At 37.4% G+C, this 22,430-nt stretch overlaps 1 protein-coding gene across 3 annotated transcripts in view; it reads right to left on the bottom strand.

Annotated features, from left to right (window-relative positions):
• The window catches only part of LOC123566492 (arrestin domain-containing protein 3-like), a 37,232-nt gene extending 18,749 nt beyond the window's left edge, over positions 1-18,483 (bottom strand). For 2 of the 3 annotated variants that reach the window (XM_045360647.2, XM_045360650.2), the window contains exons 1-3: positions 18,307-18,483; positions 5,915-6,028; positions 2,577-2,797 (exon numbers count right to left, since the gene is read on the bottom strand). In XM_045360647.2, coding sequence (XP_045216582.2) covers positions 2,577-2,797; positions 5,915-6,028; positions 18,307-18,424 — 453 coding nt within the window. In that variant the 5' untranslated portion in view covers positions 18,425-18,483. Of the gene's footprint in view, positions 1-2,576; positions 2,798-5,914; positions 6,029-13,752; positions 13,882-18,306 lie in introns of those variants that run through there. The other variant, XM_053549792.1, reaches the window with a different exon arrangement.
• Positions 18,484-22,430: the final 3,947 nt, after the last annotated feature.

Genomic DNA, 22,430 nt, shown 5'->3' with positions numbered 1-22,430 from the left:
TGAAATAAAGGGAGGTAATTTGACATAAAATCTGTCCATAGTTATCTACCCTGATTGTCTCAGTCCAACTAATGACAATAATGAAATTTCAAATAAGTCCTATAAGAACGTACTGATATAAATCCATTTTGATTACAATCTTTCAGGGGCCATAACTCTGGAACCCATAACGGAATCTGGCCAGTTCAAGAAAGGAACCAAGATCTTATGGTGATACAAGTTGTGTGCCAGTTTGGTAAAAACCAAATCATAAATAAAGCTGCTATTGTGCAGACAAGGTCAAAATAGCTAATTCTGGCCCTTTCAGGAGCCGTAACTCTGGAACCCATAATGGGATCTGGCCAGTTCAAGAAAGGAACTGAGATCTTATGGTGATACAAGTTGTGTGCAAGTTTGGTTAAAATAAAATCATAAATGAAACCACTATCGTGCAGACAAGAAATTGTTGACGCAAGGACGCACGGACTGACGAAGGGTGATCACAAAAGCTCACCTTGTCACTATGTGACAGGTGAGCTAAAAAACAGACCTCAAGATTGTTCGACAACAAAAAAGGAAAAGAAAATTTTTAGATATCAAGAAATTATTGCTATATTTCTTAAGACAGCTTTGAAACTTAGTTATTACTGACAGATTATATTTGTGTTCAAACACATATTATGCATTAGCTGTTTTACTATTTTTCCCGTTTAAAATGGAAAAGCATTTAAAATGTGGTATGATACTTCACAGCTGTTAAGTACGTATTTCTTCATTATGTGCTGGTCAAGAAGGTTTTTATTGCCAAGGCCACCCAGACTCTGACATTTTTTTTTTAGATTTCGCACTTTTTAAGATAGTTAAGAAACAACACGCAGCTAACAACTGACAGCCTTTTGGATGGGTTTTCCAAATTAGGAGAGATAATGAGTTAAAGTTCTAATAAAGGCATGCAATAAATAGCCTCCAAATCAATAAACGCTTTTGGAGGAAAAAGGGAAAAACAGAAATGGACAGGCAGAAAATAAAATTAAAGAAATAAATTGGTGTAAAAAAAATCAAAGTAAGAAAAATGCCATTTTCAATGTTTATATCCCTGTGACCTTGACCTTTGACCCCAAAATCAATAAGGGTCATATACACATGAAGACCAACATACATATGAAGTTTCAAGGTCCTAGGTGAAATACTTTTTCAACGTTTAGATTCCTGTGACCTTGATCTTTGACCCAGTGAACCTGAAATTAATAGGGGTCATGTACATTTCAAGACCAACATACCAATGAAGTTTAAAGATCCTAGGTGTAATACTTGTCAAGATATTAAGGGGAAACCAGTTTCAATGTTCAGGTCCCTGTGACCTATCTTTGACCCAGTGACCCTGAGATCAATAAGGCCAACATACCTATGGAGTTTCAAGGTGCTAAGTGAAATATTTGTCCAGATAAAGAGCAGAAACCATTTTCAATGTTCAGCTCCCTGTGACCTTGACCTTTGACCCAGTGACCCCGAGATCAGTAGGGGTCATGTACACATCAAGGCCAACATACCTATGGAGTTTCAAGGTGCTAAGTGAAATATTTGTCCAGATACTGAGCGGAAACCATTTTCAATGTTCAGGTCCCTGTGACCTTGTCATTTGACCCAGTGACCCAAGACCAACAAACCTATGAAGTTTCAAGGTCCTAGGTGAACTACTTGTCCAGATATAGAGCAGAAACCATTTTCAATGTTCAGGTCCCTGTGATCTTGACCTTTGACCCAGTGACCCCATTTGCACTTTGGATCAACTAGGGTAATAGGGGATCATTCTGACCAAGTTTCTTGAAGTTTGGATAAGTAGTTGTTGAGGAAAATAAATGAACAAAAAGGTTAACATGAGACTGATTGTGATATTGACCTTTGACCAAGTGACCCTGAAATCAATAGGGGTCATGTACACATTGAGACCAACATACGTATGAAGTTTCAAGATCCTAGGTGAAATACTTGTCCAAATATTAAGCGGAAACCATTTTCAATGTTCAGGTACCTGTGACCTTGACCTTTTACCCAGTTACCCCATTCTCATTTGGACCAACTAGGACAATAGGGGATCATTCTGACCAAGTTTCTTGAGGTTTGGATTTAAAGTTGTTGTTGAGAAAAATGAATGGACAAAAAGGTTAACATGAAGGTTAACATGAGACTCATTATTCCATCCATCTGCCCACACACCCATCCACCCGGACAGACCTAATCTACAAGCCGGAATTTTCTTCAAAAACCCAGCCAAAAACTCATGTTCAGCTGTTCATAATATGACTAAACTTGAATTGCAAAGAAAGATCATTTTTAGCTAAAATCTGGAGTCCTGTCCCTTTAAGCTGCATTAATGGGACAAGAAACATTTGGGTAAATTATTTCAAAACTGGGACAGCAGTTTGTACAATGGGGTTATTTACCAATACAAGCATATTGCTTTAAAAACATTACCATTTACATTTCTAACTGCAGTTTACCCTCTAAATGACACCTATAATGCTTAACAATAGTATTATTTAAATTACATTCTTAAATTACATTTTTAATCTTCTTTATTTTTAAATTAAACTTACAAGAGCATTTGGTTCAGTGTTTAGGTCCAAAACTGATCCTACAGTAAACAACATCTTGTATTCAGGATCAAACTTCCATGGTCGGTCTATGGTTGCCTTCAGCCAATAACGCACATAACAGCGTGATTTTCCCTCGAATGACCCAGGTAAATTTACCGGAAGTACAAACTGAAATGGGAATAAATGGTTCCCAGCCTGCAGTGTAACATCATCACTGGATGCTGAAAATCAAGTTTTAAAATTTTTGTAAACTAATTTAACATAAGATCATAACTGTGTTACCCTAGTTAGTATTTATTGAGCCAAAAGTAACATTTTGTTAACAACAGCTTGTAGAACAAGAAATCCCCCCCCCTCCCCCCTTCAGTAACTGCACAAGGAACAGAAATTATTTGGACTACTAAACTTCTACTGTTCTGGACCTATTGACCTCAAAATAAATAGGGTCATATGCTGGTCATGATCAACCTTTCTATTAAGTTTTGTCATCCTAGGCCCAAACACTCTCAAGTTATCGTCCAGAAATGGTTTTAATGTTCCAGGTCAATGTGACCTTGACCTTTGACCTCAAAATCATTAGGGGTCATCATCTGCTTGTCAAGATAAACCTCACTATGAAATTCATGATCCTAGATACAAGCATTCTCAAGTTATCATCCGGAAACCATTTAACTGTTCTGTGTCACTGTGACCTTTGACCTACTGATCTCAAAATCAACAGGATTAACTTTCATGATCCTAGGCCCAATCATTCTTGAGTTATTATCCTGACACCAATTGCTCTACGGACCAAGAGACCGGCTGACAGACATCTGCAAAACAATATACCCCTCCTTCTTCTAAGAAGCGCATAATAATATAAGGTCGTATCTGTTATTTAGGTAGGTTTTAGAAATATCCACTGAAGAGAAAGGTTGTATCTGCCATTTGCAACTTTTTAAGATTGCATATTGTGTGATTTTGGATAAAACAAGTATATAGTAAATAGGTCAATAGCAGCAGATTCAACCTTCCATTACTGACATTTTTACTGTTAAAAATCTTTTAAACGATTCCTTAAATATCATTATAATATATAGCTCAGCAAGTATATGACAATCTGTACCTTAAGATTCTCAAAGCTTTCTCTTATAATATGAATACAAATGGTGAAAACTCTTTGAAACAAAATATAATACTGTGAAAGTTCATTTAAATTCGCTGGCATGAAATTTCGCGCAAACGTGACAAAGGACTGTTTCGCGCGGGCTTTAATTTGCGCATTTTCAATTTATAAATGAAAAAATGAATTAAAAAATAATAAAAGCGCGGTCTTAAATTCGTGCATCGGTTCTAGCGTGAAATGCGCGAAAATTCATCCTACGCGAATAAAAATGATTTCACAATACAATGTATATTATACTTTCAGTTTTCTAAAAAGAACTGTTTTTCACTGTCAATCTTTTATTTGTGGGATGTTGATATTAAAGCAATTTGGTGACAGTAGATAGAACATGCTCACAGGTAAACATGTATCAGTAGCAACACAAGACTTTCACATCACATAAATTTTATATGGAAATTAGTACTAAATCAAGAAAACATAACTCGTAAATCAACAGTTTGATCGTATCATTATTCCTAACGTTTTCAATATAGGGAAAACTAGTTCCTTAATCTGGCAGCCCTGAAGAGCAATGTAAGGGATTCTGGTAGAGGGTCACCCAAAGAACATTGCTGAAAAAAGTGATTATGAACAGGCCAGCAGTTTCAGTGAAGAAAATTTTCCAAGTTTTCTATATACAGGAAAAATTAGTCGCCCACTGGCAGCCATCAGGCCACGGGTTTCTGAGGAGAAGATTTTCTATAAGCTGCCCATAGGCCAAGTTTATTTTAATTCATCAATGCAAACTAAAGTTATTAAGTGGAAACCATTCCTGACATTTTTAGCAACAGTGTCCTTGACCTTAATCCTAAGCATATGCATGCAAGTTCAAACTCTATCTCCATGCTAGCTACCTATATAACAAGCATCATAACCAAATTAGGCCACTCTAAACTCAAAGTTAATTGGCGGAAATCAAACAAGAGCTGTCGGAGGACAGCAACGCTCGACTATTCAACAGCCTTGTCAATTGAATGAATACAAAAGTTGAAAAAGGGGCATAATTTTGTAAAATGCAAAGTAGAGGTATTGAACCTCTGTACTGCATGTCATATCATGACAGTGAACAAGTGTGTGAAGTTTCAATCCTTTCCAATTTGTAGATACTGAGATACCAGCTTACATACAAAAACTTAACCAAAAACTGCTAAGTCAAAGGGGCATAATTTTGTAAAAATGCCAAGTAGAGTTATGGGACCTTCACAGTGCATGTTAGATCATGACAGTGAACAAGTGTGTGAAGTTTCAATCCATTCCAATTAGTGGATACTGAGATATCAGATTACATACAAAAATTTAACCAAAAACTGCTAAGTCGAAAAAGGGGCATAATTTTGAGAAAAAAAAGAGTAGAGTTATGGGACTTGCTTAGTGCATGTCAGATCATGACAGTGAACAAGTATGTGAAGTTTAAATCAATTCCTATTAGTAAGTACTGAGATACCAGCTTACATACAAAACCTTAACCAAAAATTTCTAAGTCGAAAAAGGGGCATAATTTTGTAAAAAAGCAAAATAGAGTTATGGAACCTGTGTAGTGTAGGTCAGTTCATCACAGTGAATAAGTGTGTGAAGTTTCAATCCATTCCCACAAGTGGTTACTGAGTTACCAGCTTACATACAAAACCTTAACCAAAATCGGGACGCGGACGCGGACGCAGACGCCGACGCCGACGCATGGGCGAGTCCAATAGCTCTACTATTCTATGAATAGTCGAGCTAAAAAATCAAAATTTTTACTTGTTGCCATGACAACCAGACTTCTGCATGAATGACCTAGATTTGAAGGGATCTGAAAGTGAACCACACAAGGAACATTCCTGTGAAGACCTCCGTTGAAACTTGTAAAGTGGTTTAACAGGAGATGTTTTTTATGGATGTCAGAGAGATGACTGACAGACAGACAATGGACATCCAACTTTCCTTAAAGATACTAAAATTAAGAAAGAAAAAATCTCAAACACGGAGTATGAGACAATCTCACCATTGCCGAAAAGCTGAAGCACAACATCAACGTAATCTTTGCTGGCGCTGTAAAATCATCTGTTGTCCCCAGACCCTTATGACCAATAAACATGACCTTTTCCTCGACAACTGACACGGATCCTAAAGGTTATCAAAAAAATAAAACAACAACAACAACAAAAAATCAATCTGAACACTCTATCTATCTACATCAATATGCATTTCTTACCACTGCTTTCATAAAGCATGAGCACTGTATGGAGATATCTTTCCGACTGCCAGTAGCTGTCATCGCCTTCTGACCATTCTACATGTCCTTTCCCTTCACATGAAATGTGGATGTCTGAAAATGGTCACAGTAAAAGTACACATATCTCAATAATTTGTGATACAAAATGCCATGCTTTTGTCTGACATTTATCAGTGTTAATTTCTAAACATTTATGTACCAAATTTGCACCATCCATTCTCTTTTAATGGGACTTCTCATCGAAATTTCAAGATTCAACATTCAGCCCTATCTCACACTCAAAAGAGGTTCCATTTTTGTTGTCTTTTTTTTTTTGCTTAGGGTCAATGTCATTGACATAAATTTGGTCATATGGCACCTTGCCTAGCTTTTGATGCCCCTCCAGGCATTGTTAGAGACATGGCTGAGCACCTGGGTAAAACAAACAACCTTCAGTTCTTCCCCACACTCACCCATGGAGACCTAGATTAAAGCAGTAACCAACATCTAAGATGTATTTAAATTAAGAATGGTAATCTAGAAAAAATCTAGAACTGAATGCCTGTTGACTCTGTTCAACATAAATTTTCTTGTTAAAATTTTCAAAGTAGTAAGAGCCTTGTTATTTAGGTGGGGTATAGTTTTAACAAAGACTTTTCCAAAACATTACAACTGTTAACAAGGAACTGTGTTTTCAAAATGCGCGCTAAACTATGCCCCACCAGGTGTACGACCAAAGATCTTTTTCTTAAGGGTCTTGTCACAAGGATTATATAAGCTAAATCGGATCATTAATGTAGGTTGTAGGCAAAACTGTAAAGTCTCTCATATCAATGGACTGACAGTTCAATCACTATATGCCCAATTAAAAGGTGAAGATCATAATTATGAAGGTCAAGGTCATCTATATATTAGGTCAAGTTTTTTACCACAGGGTCTGTTGAGTCTTAAGCATGAACTAAATTGGGGTCATTTATGTGGGCTGTAGGACCAAAAATGTTGTTTATTAAGATTTTATGTTTGAATGTGAAGTTCATATGACAGTCAAGGTCATTTATATATAGGTTAAGGACTATGCTATTTCGACAATGCAAAATTCGTATGTAAAACTGAGATTGTCGTAACAACGCGAGAAATGCACGGGGATCAAAAAGAAACTAATAATTATAAGAAAATGTATCTCCGAATAAATTATAAAGTATCAATGACACTCAAAAACATGTCCCAACAGTGCACTAGAAGAAAATGCATAGAAATTTTCGGGGTAAGTATTTGGTACCGTAAGTCTCTCATATATATACAATATATATATTCTTCAATCAAGGATATGTCAGTGTAAATGAGCTGAGCGTTAGCTTTCTAAGAAAACGCCGTTAAACTATGTTACACGAATCACACGTGCACCGCTCTTTTACAAAACTGTGTCCGCCATGTTTTCTTCAGCGAACGAAAAAAAAGGAGTATTTTACCTTAGATTTCCTTATTGTAGAGTACGATTGACTTTCTAATCTAAATAAAACATCACTTTTTTATAACATTCCACTGTCCGATCTTTCTGATCACTTAACGATCACTCACAATTACAAAATAAAACCAACGTGTCATCAAAATTATCACTTTACACGGCTTCATGGACATCACGGCCTACTAACATTAAATTTGTAATCATGCGCCAACCAAACAAATGATGAAAGATCGGTACTTTTTCAAAGACATGTTTTATTTCCTGTAATTTTCTGATATTCTAACCTTCAAACAACCGAATTGTATGCACAGAAATAACGAAACATTTATGCAATATAGCTTTTAGTCTAAATTTTGGATCTATCTTTTTCCAGCCCAACAACAGTAATGTATATGTCACAAACCCGGTCTGTCCTCGAAATCATTGTCAAAGGTTACTAGAACATAAATACAATAAATAAACAACCGCTTACTATGTTCTTGTAAGTCCTGTAAGATTTAACGGCTCGTGTTTATACATTCATATATATTCCGTATCGGGAACATTGACAATCACAAGCGATCCTTACCACGAACATGAAAACAGTTACTTTTATGCCTTTGTTTACATTTCAAAAGTAACTATTCACATATACGTTTTAAGAACGTAAATTTTCGTGCTTTCCGACCCACATGGTGTGTAAACTTCTGTATTTAAAAGTATGGTGTATTCAGCAAACCATTTGTAACTTCCGACGTGGTAAATGTCATTGTCAGTTATGTTTACGAAATTTAATTGAATATTTATGTTTTATACTTGCAAAGAAAAACTTGATGGTCATGGTCGCTGGCTTCGAATTCCTCGCCCATCACCGACGTGGGATCAAAAACCCACTTGAGGTGTGAAACTTTTCACGTAAGGAAGCCATCCAACTGAGGTTAGTGTCTCGATCTAGGTACTAGTCTGAGCCTCAAAAAATGTCTGGAGGGACCCCTGGAGCCTTTCACCACCAACAAAACCTGGGAAAAGTTCATTGTGTCGTTTCGGTATTACTCACAATCAAACAAAATAAATATTGTTCCCGTTTTTGTTTGTTTGTTTTATATAAATGAATATGCAAAAAGGGTTTCGCTGGCTTAGCGCAAAACGGTTGTAACTCCTTCTTTATTTCATATAAGTTACAACCGTTTTGCGCTAAGCCCGCGGTTTGTTTGTTTCAGTGTAACGTCAAAATATAATATTACTATTATATATCAACAGTGAACGCCACATGCATTATTTGTTCACGAGGGGTTATGCTTTAATCTTACAGGTAAAACAAATATATTCCTATTGTATAAAGCGTAAAGGTAAATATATATATGTATATGTGTGTGTACTCGTGGAATTAAATGTTAAGTGTAAAAAGTATATATTCACAGTTCAAATCATCCATGCTAAATAATACGTACGATATGTTTGCTTTCTCACTGTCTAACATGTTCGAAATGATTTATTCGATTTTTATCACAGAGTTCTAGTTTATTTTTCACCTTAAATTAAAGCAAACGTGTTCAATATAATTTTAAACAAACTCTGAAGTTTAGTAGGTTGTAGCATTCTCTAGGTCAATGGTATTTTTATTACCTTCTGTAGTCAGTCATTATCTATTGTGAAAAAAACTCTTTTTAACCAAAGTGGAAAAATTCAGGTACTTGAAAATGCAGCTTTCTAAAGTTAGAATTCTCGATGCCATTTGTCAGACATACCTTGTAAATAAATAATATTGTTACAAAATTAATACTGCTATTTCTTTTGTTGCACTTTGCGGACTTATGATAAAGTTATTTATGTGCATCTGTTCACAACGAAGCACTGACCCTGAGGACTATGTATGGGAAAATATAAGAGTGAACTAAGTGTTGACTGACAAAGAGCAATATTTATTTTGCCGAAAAATACCTTAACAAATATATATTTTAACATATCTGGGCGAAAAATACCGCTTAACAAATATATATTTTCACATATCTGGGCGAAAAATATCGCCATTGCAAAACAATACATTAAAAATATATATATATTTTCACATGTCTGGGCAGAAAATACCGCCGAAAAATACCTTAACAAATTTATATTTTCACATATCTGGGCGAAACATACCGTCCTTAACAAATAGATATGTTTTTCATATCTGAATGGAGTTACAGTCCAATACCATAACAATATATATATTCACATATTTAGGGTGGATTATAACCGCCGAAAGCATATCAAGAAATGTAGATGAATTTGCATATTAAGAGAAATCTTTCAAAATTAGAAAATTGTCACTTGAAAGAGGAGGCGGAATGGCATGTGGTGGTAAGATAAAACCAGAAATTAGCCAAAATAAAATTAAAGAAAGAAGCGTGCTATTCACTCTTGAATGCTGACGAAGAAGGAAGATGCCGTTTCACGATTGGTTCAACGGTATAAAAGGAATTCATTGATTGGCTTATAAATTAACATATTTCCGGATAGGACCGATTTGCTCCAAATGTACAACAATGACATAAATAATTTTATCTACCTATAAAATTCATATATATATGAGCAGTACAATTCCTGTAAATGAGCACTACGTAAGCGCTCAGGCCCCTCTCGCACACCATACCTATAGTTCGGACTTCTTTAATGTGTAAAGGCATGTGCACAAAAATAACAAATTTTGCCAACACCTGGTAAATTGTATTGTGTTTTTTAGAAAAGTAATAAACGGAAATAGAAAAATAGCTCTCAGCTCATTTACACGGATAGTTTAGCTTTATTATGTATGTTATAGTTTTTCGCAGTTATGCACGATGACATAGAATACTTACCCCGAAAATTGTGACACGAACATACTGATAACTTTTCCCACTTTACTTTTTAAATTAAAGTAAGAGTTCAGCACTTCATGGTTTTGACGTATTGTCACATTGGAATAACGTTTGTTTTACAGTAACTTCGAAATTAATCAGAAATAATATCATGTACCCCACCCACCTAATTCATAATTTCAAAATAGCATAGGCCTTAATTTGTCGGTCTTGCCACAAGGATTGCTGAATGTGAGTATGTATGTACTAAATCGGATCATCATTTTGGGCTGTAGAAGAAACAGTAAAATCGGGAAAGTACAGCACCATTCCCATTAACAATTTTATATACTGTAAAATCATTTAATTTTGTGGGCATGAAATTTTGTGGTTTTGGTAAAAACGGCAATTTCTTGGGGATATGAATTCGTGGATTTCAACTTCTGAAGATAAAATGAATGGGAATTTTACTCTCGACTATAGGTCGCTTACAGAACAAGCCTTCTCCGGTGAATGGATAGTTAATAGAAAGTTAATAGAAAGTTAATGGAGCTATTCACAGCAGCAGTTCGCAGTTCATTCACCGAATCCGGATAATGATTGGCGACCAAACTTTTTTTTAACATTTTATTCACCGCAGACTCCAGTGTTTGCTTCTTATTCACCATAGGACTTGATATTTTTTATACTGTATCATTAATTCACTTTCTATTCACCGGAGAAACTTGAATTTCGTGATTTGTGAATAAAATAGCTGCACCAGTTTTGGCGTCAAAATGGTCGACATAGTTTGAAATTCTGGACCATGCAGAGCAGCTCGCAGCTCATTCACCACAGACTGTTCGCAGCTCATTCAACGCAGACAGTTCGCAGATCATTCACTGCAGACTGTTCGCAGCTCATTCACCGCAGACAGTTCTCACATCATTCACCGCAGACTGTTCGCAGCTCATTCACCTCAGACAGTTCGCAGATCATTCACCGCAGACTTCATTTGCATGTAAAAAGTTAATGAAAAGTTAATGATCCAAACTTCATCCACTTTCTATTAACCAATCATTCACCAACCATTCACCGCAGACCATTTTTTTCTGTAAGGGGCAGCCTTGTCAGTTGAAAAAAACACAAGTCGAAAAAGGGGCATTATTTTGTAAAAAGACTAAGCAGAGTTATGAAACCTGTGCAATGTAAGTCAGTTCTTCACAGTGAGTTAAGTGTGTGAAGATTCAATCAATTCCAATAAGTGGTTTCTGAGATATACCAGCTTACATACAAAAACTTAACCAAATCAGGATGCCAAGGCAAATGCAATAGCTCTACCTATTCTTCAAATAGTCAAGCTAATTATAATGATAAAAATTTAGCTAGATATTACTTCCATTCAAAATGTAGCAGTATCATGTGGCATGCACTTTTTCAAAAGCAGCCTCATGTTAAAATTCGTTTCCTGGTTGCCTAACCAAGAAAGTATTATTTTACCAATTCATACTTATATTACTCTTTATTTAGTAAACATACTTTGCACAAGGTCTGTCACATGTCTCTGGCCACCATTCGTTTTGACGAATCTGAATAATTTGAACAATGTGGGTAGAGGGGCACACGATTGTGAAATTATTTTAATGGAGGGCCAGCAGTTTCACACAAGAATACTAGTATTTTTTAAGTTTCCAACATATGTATACAGTGAAAATTAATTTGACCAAGACCTCTGGCCATGATTTAAGTTGAACAATCTTGGAAAATTTGTGTGGAATTACTTTAAAACTGGGCCTGCAGTTTCATAAAAGAAGGTTTTTAAAGTTTTCACTTTATATAGGGAAAAGAAACCACGCCCCAATATTAGCAGCCACTGTTTTTGATTAATCAGAATATTTGAACAATCTTAGTAGAGGGTTACATCATGACCATTTTTGTGAAATTATTTCAAAATTGGATCAGCGTATTAGGACTGATGCTGTTTGAAGATTTTTCTATATTTACAAATGTAGCTCTGTAGCAAGCGGAACTGTTTGAACACCTTTGGAAGAGGGCCATTCAAGGAACATCAAGGCCATGCAAGTTTCATAAACTTACACCAAATGGTTTCAGAGGTGATGTTGTTTGAAATAAAGTGTGGACAGATGGCAGATGGATGGATGACAGCTAGACAAACAGATGGTGAGCGATCAAAGTAGCTCAACCCAAGCACTTGGTGCTAAGGTGAGCTAAAAACAGGGAGAAAGTGTGTGGGTTGCCAGGTATCTCAGTCTGTAGAGTATAGGATCAGTATTCTGAGGCCCCAGGTGTGAGTCCCAGTCTGGCTACATATTTTTCTCACTCTGTGACATTTGGCACCTAACATGGGACTGTGACTACAAAAAAAATGTATTAATTTGAGTTCAGTCAACAAAGCATTTGAACAGTATTCTGAGGCACCAGATATGAGCCCCAGTCTGGCTGCATATTTTTCTCACCCTGTGACATTTGGCACCTAACATGGGACTGTGTCTACAAAAAAAATGTATTAATTTGAGTTCAGTCAACAAAGCATTTGAATGGTATTCTGAGGCACCAGATTCGAGTCCCAGTCTTGCTGCACATTTTTCTCACCCTATTATATATACAGATGAATGGGTTGTAAAACAAGAGCATCACCTGCAGGTGCCATTGCAAACAAGTGTTTACATTAGGAAAGAGTTACATGGGTCTTAGCCTTCTTGTACCATAGCCTTACTCATTTGGCTTATTAGGATGACTTATTTTATGATCTGATATTTTTTAGTTGTCATCCCTCTAAAACGTGACAGGACAGCGACAGTCAAAAGCTGATTGAAACGTCCTATTATATATTTGGACTACTTGTGGCAGTGCCATTTCTTTGATATACATACATTGTTATGGTTCTTTGTCTACTTACACATCTAATGATGATTTAAACAAGTGTGCAAAGTTTCAAGGCTGTAGCTCTTACAGTTTTGGGGAAAAAGTGGACCTAAACAAAAAGTTTCACAGACACTTGGGGTCTGGAACCCCCACCCCCTCCAGCCCAAACTACTACACACCAGACACTAATCATACAAACAATCTTAAACTTATTTGAACTAGATTTTATTTAAAAAGATAATATAATCTCTCACTTAGTAGCTTTAAAATACAAGTGTATTTTTAAGCTAGTGAGAGATTGTATATTTTTTAAATTAGTTCAAATAAGTTTAAGATTGTGTGAATAGTGTCTGGGTCTGGATATACAATGATGATGATGATGATAAAAATATATACAGGTGCATAGTAGTTTGGGCTTGAGGGGGAATGGGTTCCAGACCCCAAGTGTCTGTGAAAAATTTTACCAATTAAATCAAATTTTCTATTTAGCACAAAAATGGGCCATAATTCTGACAAAATGTTCTATTAAGAATATTTTCACCTAAAACAGAGCATTTTATTATTCTGCTTTTATTATTCTGATATATATAATACACTTGTTTCATAAATTCAGTATGAAAAGACACTAATGCCATATCATCTCAGGCATACATGCCATAATTTTTCCGGACCTTTCCGGGATTCTGAGTTAAAATTTCCGGGATTTTTACCCTTTGTCCGGGACATACACCGTGACATTAGTGTTCGTCTGTTTCATGCATAAATATCATAAAATTATATGCAGTTTCCGGAGATAAACATTGTTCCCTCGCTTAGGAATAATTTGTTGCAAATGTCGTTAGCTTTCTAAGGAGGTAAATAGGGTAATTTACGTTATAGTTCGGCACGTGAATTGGTTTCGTTCCCCGAGGTGAACTGAATTGGGAGACTTGCTATATACGAAGAATTAACCTGGTCATCGTGATTTAGAATCCAGCTTATTTAGTATCTTTTTAAAGCTTTAAAAGTTTACCTAATCATTAATAAAATGGAATCCTCAAAGGAATAAAATAAATCTTGTAGATAAAATCGATATAAAATATTTCGGGTTGGGTCAATTTTCAAGGATCGGCCGGCAAAGGCATTCAATAGTCAAAAGTTTAATTTAGAATATGTGTGACAATCAATCTACATTTTGAAAGATTACAACCTTATAAAATAATTATCATTTAATTGACCGTTATCAGCCATTTCTTCCAGTTAAGGCTACATGTAGCTTCACCGCCTACGTGCTAACAACAAGATTTTCGGCTATTGTTCCTAATATTAAATTATCATAAAACTGTTATTGATTGCATAATTTTGTCAATTCTTAATCAGGGTCATCAAAATAGCTGACTGTAAATTAATCTGGGCCATCAAAAGGTCGTAGTGCGCAATATGAGTGGTGATCGGAGCTAGCTTAATCAACGTGTCCCGCTCGAGGGCATGAAACTGATTATCGGATAATTAGGAATAAACAATGTGACACCGGTGACTGTTTATTGTGTTTTAAAATTCAACAATTTATAGGCAAAAAAAAAGTTTTTTGGGGGGGTTATTTTTGTTTTTCTGTATTTTTAATTTTCCGGGACATTTCAACACTGTCCGGGACACCGGGACGAGTATGTGATTTCCGGGACAATCCCGGACAATCCGGGACGTATGACATGTATGTCTCAGGCCCGTGTCCAGGATTTTTTTGCTGGGGGCGCCCAACCTGGGATGTCAAAAATGTTTTAATATGGTACATGAAAAGATGCATTTTCCTGCTACCTGAAACACCTTTAAGGATGCATGAATGTAATCATTTCATCAAGCTTTTTCAAGGTATGTATGATTGTACAGTCACAGTTTATGGCTTCATTTTTCTGTATGATACCCAGGTCTCAGTGTATTGGCTCTGATATCTACCAATCCAATGTACAACCAGCTACCAGTAATAAAGAAGCTAGTGGTTTGAAAATCTACTTTATTTATCATAATAAAACAAACTTTATGATTGTCAGCAATAATTATACTACATTTTAATCAAATATACAAAATTTCATTCATTCTACCATTTTCTTTCAATCATAAAATAAAAAAAAAACTTTTTTCTAATTAAAAAAAAAAATAATATGTGTAATTTCAGTAAAAAGAAAGTTATCAAAAACTGCTCAAAACTGATATACAAAATGACATGATTTGTAGAAAAATGATTTACTAAGTTCACAAATAAGTATTAATAATAAAATAAACAAGAACTCGTCGAACACGAAATTCCCCACTTGATGCATTCAGTAATTGCACAAGGAACAGAAATTATATGCTCACTTTAAACAAAAGTTCTACCATTCTGGTTTAATCTGACCTTGACCTTTAACCTATTAACCTAACAAGAGATTACAGAGTGATCTTGGCGCCATCCACTGAGCCATTTTTTAATGTTCCAAATTTCAAGACTAGCTCAAGGTCAAAATCAAGGTCAAATTTCATTTCGGTGCAAAACAATGTGTATGTGGTCCAAATTTGAAAGCTGTGGCTTGAGAAATGTGAAAGTAGGTCACCAGATCAATTTCAAGGTCAAAGTTCATTTCGGTAGACAGAACTATGCATGTGCTTCAAATTTGGAGGCTGTAGCTTGAGAAATGTGAAGTAGGTAAAAAGTAAAAATCAATGTCAAATTTCAATTCAGAACACAAAAATAAATATGCATGCGGTCCAAATTTGAAGCCTGTAGGTTCAGAAATGTGAAAGTAGGTCAATCTCAAGATCAAAGTTCATTTCGGTACACAAAACTATGCATGTGGTTCAAATTTTAAGGCTGTAGCTTGAGAAATGTGAAAGTAGGTCACTAGGTCAAAATCAAGGTCAAATTTTATTTCAGAATATAAAACTATGCAAGTGGTTCAAATTTGAAGACTGTAGCTTGAGAAATGTGAAAGTAGGTCACTAGGTCAAAATCAAGGTCAAATTTTATTTTGGAACAAAAAATTTGCATGTGGTCCAAATTTGAAGCCTGTACCTTCAAAAATGTGAAAGTAGGTCACTAGGTCAATAACAAGGTCAAAGTTTTTTTCGGTACACAAACCTAGCCATGTGGTCCAAATTTGAAGGCTGTAGCTACAGAAATGTGAAAGTAGGTCACTTGGTCAAGATCAAGGTCAACTCATGTCAAGGTTCATATTGCCACTCAAAACTATACAATCATGTGGTCCAAATTTGAATGATGTAAGTTATGGACATGAAGATTCTAAGTTTTTCCCTATATAAGTCTATATGAATCATGTGACCCCTGGGGCGGGGCCATATTTGACCCTAGAGGGATAATTTGAACAAACTTGGTAGAGAACCACTAGATGATGCTACATTACAAAAATATCAAAGCCATAGTCTTTGTGGTTTCGACAAGAAAATTTTCAAAGTTTTTCCCTATATAAGTCTATGTAAACCATGTGACCCCCAGGGCGGAGCCATATTTGACCCTAGGGGAATAATTTGAACAATCTTAGTAGAAGACCACTAGATGATTTCATATACAAAATATCAAAGCCCTAGGCCCTAAGGATTTGGCAAAGAGGTTTTTCACATTTTTTTCCTATATAAGTCTATATAAACCATGTGACCCCCGGGGTGAGGCCATATTTGACCCCAGGGAAATAATCTGAACAATCTTGGTAGAGGACCACTAGATTGTGCTACATACCAAATACCAAAGCCCTAGGCCCTATGGTTTTGGACAAGAAGATCAGAAACCGTTTAACTGTTCCTGGCCAATGTGACCTTGACCTTTGACCTAATGAACTCAAAATCGATAAGGGTCATCTGCTGGTCAATTTTCTAACTATCGATTTTCCTGACACTAGGCTCAAGCATTCTTGAATTATTGCCCAGAACCATTTTAATGTTCCTCGTCACTGTGACCTTGACCTTTGACATACTGGCCTCAAAATCAATAGGGGTCATCTGCTGGTCATGACCAATCTCCCTATCAACTTTTGTGACCCTAGGCCTAAGTGTTCTTGAGTTATCATCGGGAAACAGTTTAACTGTTCAGGGTCACTGTGACCTTGACCTTTAATATACTGACCTCAAAATCAATAGGGGTCATCTGCTAGTCATGACCAACCTCCCTATCAACTTTCATGATCCTAGGCCCAAGGGTTCTTGAGTTATCATCCAGAAACCATTTTACTATTCAGGGTCACTGTGACCTTGACCTTTGACATACAGACTCAAAATCAATAGGGGTCATCTGCTGGTCATGACCAACCTCCCTATCAACTTTCATGATCCTAAGCCCAAGAGTTCTTGAGTTATCATCCGGAAACGGATTGGTCTACATTCCGACCAACTGACCGACATCTGCAAAACAATATACCCCTCCTTCTTTGAAGGGAGGCATAATAAAAACACAAAATTATTTTTTGACCTTTTTCTGGATTTCTTGCCCTTTACGCAAATATAATAAAAACTACCCACTACCCAATCAAGTACCGCGTTTGAAAGCAAGCGATCAATGAAGCATCTACAGATAAACTTTTACCTGTAACATGCCTTAGGCTAATTTCCACTACCGGACACTTTGGGTGGACGGATTTGCTCAGTGGTTTGCACGCTGGCTTTCCAATCCAGAGGTCCTGGGTTCGATCCCCGACAGATGCCTCATGAATTTTCAGGAATGTTTTTCAGTGTTTTTCACAAAACTAGAGGTGTACTGGTCAGAAACCCAGGCAATCCTCGCACGTATTGGTGCTATACACCGGGCATGTTTATAAGAACCAAGGGGTCTATTCAAAAAGAGCTAGGGTCTGGTAGTCAGATTCCCTTGTATCTGAATATCTGTCTCTTCAACTAGTCTGCACCTGTCAGACACTTGTACACATACACGTAGTGTGCACTTGTAAATAATATCACTTAGTGAGCACAATTCATATAAAAAAAGGAAAAAACTACCTCTCTGGAGGGTGCGCCTATACAAAAGGCGGAAGTTACCTGAACAATACAATATATGGCTCTTTAGCCTGTGTATTGCTGTCAAATCAAGCCATTTGCAATTGAGGGGCCCATAGTAATAAAAATCGTAACCAGCCAGCCAGCTGGGGGGCCCAGGCCCCCTGGCCGCCCACCTGGACACGTGCCTGCATCTATCAATATCTGTTAGCTTGGGCATCTTGTACATGGAGTTGAAAGGCAAACACGACTAACTGATGCTGAGACTGTTATCAGTATCCCTTTAACATCAACATCTTTTCTGTGCTTACCTCTCATGTTCATATCATCACTCAATTCGATAATAACCTGTCCCTGGATAACTTGTCCCGGAAAATAGACAACTTGAGGATTGTTTAAAGTTATTTCTAGTTTCCGTAATTTTGTCATAGTCGCTTAAATCCGCCTTTCCTTTTCACTGTAAACATTAGCCTTACTCGGAATCTTGCGTCCGCATAATTTTTTAAAGGGGAAGTGAGTTGTACTACATCCCGACCTTTTACATACTTGTATACTACAAACAAAATATGTAACTTCCGACGTGTTCAAGTGCATATATACGTAAATATGAAAATAAGGGTTAAATTATTTTTATATGTATTGCAAGAGTATTTCAATGTGAACTTGTGTGGAAAATTGTATCGCTCTACAGTACGTTTACGGAAAACTGATGAAATGGAATGGTTGATTAATAAATGTGGTAGGCATAATTATGTCACAGGTGGCTACGCCATTTTTTTTTTTGAACAGGCTCTCGGGGGAAGGCCGGGAAAAATCCGTACGGACGCTGCGCGGAGCCTGATTATATGGAAATAGTGCAATTTAAGTGCAGTTTCTGCAAGCTTCCCACGGAAATCGTATGACGCAGGTCCGGCTTCCGTGCATAGGCTGAAAAATGTTTTGCCCATATCAAGTCCGCTGCATGGCAATGGTGCGGCCGCTGTAGGGTTGCCGCGCGATGACTGCTCAATATCCGTGCAATATCTTGGGTACTGCACGGGCAGCGAGCGGCAACAGTGTAACAGCTGTGCGAGGGCCGTGCGAAGATCCCACGAGTCTACAGTCTCTGTACGATATCTTAAAATTAGTCACCATGTCCGCAGAAAATCGTGCGTTGGCTGCACGATCAGCGCATGGCCTCCTAACGATGCCCGTGCGGGGATTGTGCATCTGCGACATGTCTACGGACTGCGGACTTACAATATTTTCAAATTTGTATAACTTTACGCTAAATAAAATCACAGAGGCTGAGGAGCCTGTGAATCCGTACAAAAATCGCACTGCCGCCTCCTGCCTCCGCACGGAAAGGATAATACGGGCTCCGCAGACGCATCTCAGGCCAAATGTGAACATGGGTAGGCCACCTTGAACACCGAAAACTGCCTGGCATCGTTGGGGGCGCATCGTTGGCGCATAGAACCAACAAGCCTGTAGAATGTTGTTCCATGTTCCACTCCTGGGACATTCTATTGCCAAAATATCGAAAAGCACTTGTCTTTACAACCTTTTTGTGAAATTTTACTGAAAAGTAACAGTTTTTGATGAATGAAACTCCCATTGAAAGTGATTAAGCCCTTTTTTTGAAGAATATATCATGAAAAACGAATGCCAACTTTTATCTGAAAATCCGGACGAAAGACAGAGAAAAATCTTTTTAGGAGGTCATGCTTTTTTTCATATTATATTAAAGCGATAGCTCTCTTGTGTAATAGGTAGTCTATTTTAGACGGTTTGCCATAGAAAAAATGTGTCACTGGCAGAGGTGGTAAAATACTCGAGGAGCTTATAGGGGACACGTGACTACTGATGGAAAGGCGCCTGGTCAGTGTTTGTAAACCCCAAAATATTTTTTGGCATGTAAAAAAAGAGTGCATTTAAAATACACCGGCGGCTTTGATGCTGTGTTTCATTGGCTGAGCTAAAGATCAGAGACGCCACGTACACGAAGCAACGTTCTTTAAACCAAAACGAGCGCCAAAGTGAAAACGTTTCACGTTCATATTAGCACTTTGGTCTACAAGCACAATGGAGGGTCTGGATAAAATAAAGACGTATATACTGCGACTCAAATCCACGACCATTAAAGGGAAAGTTAAGGACCATTCATTAAACACACAATGCTTTAGGTCAAGTGTACTTATAACTACTTATAACTGTACAATGGACTGTTAGAAACTGACCAAATGATTTGAGGCCTGTCTGTATTTTTGCAAAAACTGTTAATAATATAAAGCAATTGACAATTGACATACCTTTAAAAGGTCTCCATACCTGGTCATTCAATAAGTGGCTTACTGTCAATTTATTTCGGTAGCAGTATTTGCTAGACGACTTTTTGTTAGCAATATTCTCATTCTAGTGTATAGTTGCAAGACTGGTTCTCATAGTGTAAGGTAAGGGTTAATAGTGTTATTGAAAGAATCCATGGCATAAACACATTTCTGAGCATTTCTGTAAACATCTTGCTTTTTAAGAGTGGCAAGTAACTGATAGTCTGTCAGAAGGCAAATATCTGTAAGGGCTGCAAGCCATTTCAGTGTGATTATAGCAGGCTGAATATTGGCCCATAGTAAACTCAGTCAGAAGGCATATATCTGTAAGGGCCAGGCCAGTGTGATTTGAGCCTACTGAATATTGGCCTTTAGTAAACTCAGTCAGAGGTCAAATATCAGATTCTGTTAGGGCTGCAGGCCAGGCCAATGTAATTTGAGCCTGCTGAATATTGGCCTTTAAAAAACTCAGGAAGGAGGCAAATATCTGTAAGGACTGCAGGCCAGGCCAGTGTGATTTGAGCCTACTGAATATTGGCCTTTAGTAAACTCAGTCAGAAGGCAAATATCTGTAAGGACTGTAAGCCAGGCCAATGTGATTTGAGCCTACTGAATATTTGCCTTTAGTAAACTCAGTCAGAAGGCAAATATCTGTAAGGACTGTAAGCCAGGCCAATGTGATTTGAGCCTGCTGAAACTTGGCCTTTAAAAAACTCAGGAAGGAGGCAAATTATCTGTAAGGACTGCATGTCAAGCCAAGTTGATTTGAGCCTGCTGAATATTGGCCTTTAGTGAAGTCAGTCAGAAGGCAAATAATATATATATATATGTAAGGACTGTAAGCCCGGCCAATGTGATTTGAGCCGGCTGAAACTTGGCCTTTAAAAAACTCAGGAAGGAGGCAAATATCTGTAAGGACTGCAGGCCAGGCCAGTGTGATCTGAGCCTGCTGAATATTGGCCTTTAGTAAAGTCAGTCAGAAGGCAAATATCTGCAAGGACTGTAAGCCAGGCCAATGTGCATGTAATTTAAGTCAGGAGGCTAATATCTGTAAGGACTGTAGGTCAGGCCAATGTGAATCTAATTTGAGCCTGCTGAATACTAGCTTTTAGTAAACTGAATCAGAAGGCAAATACTTGTAAGGGCTGCAGGTCAGGCAAATGTAATTCGAACCATGTAAATTTTGGCCTAAAGTAAACTTAGTCAGAAGACAAATATAGGTAAGGGCTGCAGGCCAGGCCGATGTGATTTGAGCCTGCTGAATATTGGCCTTGAGTAAACTCAGTGAGAAGGCAAATATATACAATGGCTACAGGCCAGTCCAGTGTGATTTGAGCCTGCTGAAACTTGACAATAAGAGAACTCATTCAGAAGGCAAATACATGTAAGGGCTGCAGGGCAGGCCAAGGTAATTAGAGCCTGCTAAATTTTGGCCTTTAGTAAACTCAGTCAGAAGGCAAATATATAAGGGCTGCAGGACAAGCCAATGTGATTTGAGCCTGCTGAATATTGGCCTTTAGTAAACCCAGTCAGAAGGCAAATATCTGTAAGGACTGAAGGCCAGTCCAATATGATTTTAACCTGCTGAATATTGGCCTTTAGTAAACTCAGTCAGAAGGCAATTACATGTAAGGGCTGCAGGCCAGTCCAATATGATTTTAACCTGCTGAATATTGGCCTTTAGTAAACTCATTCAGAAGGCAATTACATGTAAGGGCTGCAGGCCAGGCCAATGTAATTAGAGCCTGCTAAATTTTGGCCTTTAGTAAACTCAGTCAGAAGGCAAATATATGTAAGGGCTGCAGGTCAGGCCAATGTGATTTGAGCCTGCTGAATATTGGCCTTTAGTAAACCCAGTCAGAAGGCAAATATCTGTAAGGACTGAAGGCCAGTCCAATATGATTTTAACCTGCTGAATATTGGCCTTTAGTAAACTCATTCAGAAGGCAATTACATGTAAGGGCTGCAGCCCAGTCCAATATGATTTTAACCTGCTGAATATTGGCCTTTAGTAAACTCATTCAGAAGGCAATTACATGTAAGGGCTGCAGGCCAGTCCAATGTGATTTTAACCTGCTGAATATTGGCCTTTAGTAAACCCAGTCAGAAGGCAAATATCTGTAAGG

Source organism: Mercenaria mercenaria, chromosome 8 (genome assembly GCF_021730395.1).
Source record: "Mercenaria mercenaria strain notata chromosome 8, MADL_Memer_1, whole genome shotgun sequence".
In the NCBI taxonomy this organism is placed as follows: domain Eukaryota; kingdom Metazoa; phylum Mollusca; class Bivalvia; order Venerida; family Veneridae; genus Mercenaria; species Mercenaria mercenaria.
This window is presented reverse-complemented; position numbering and strand designations above follow the sequence as displayed.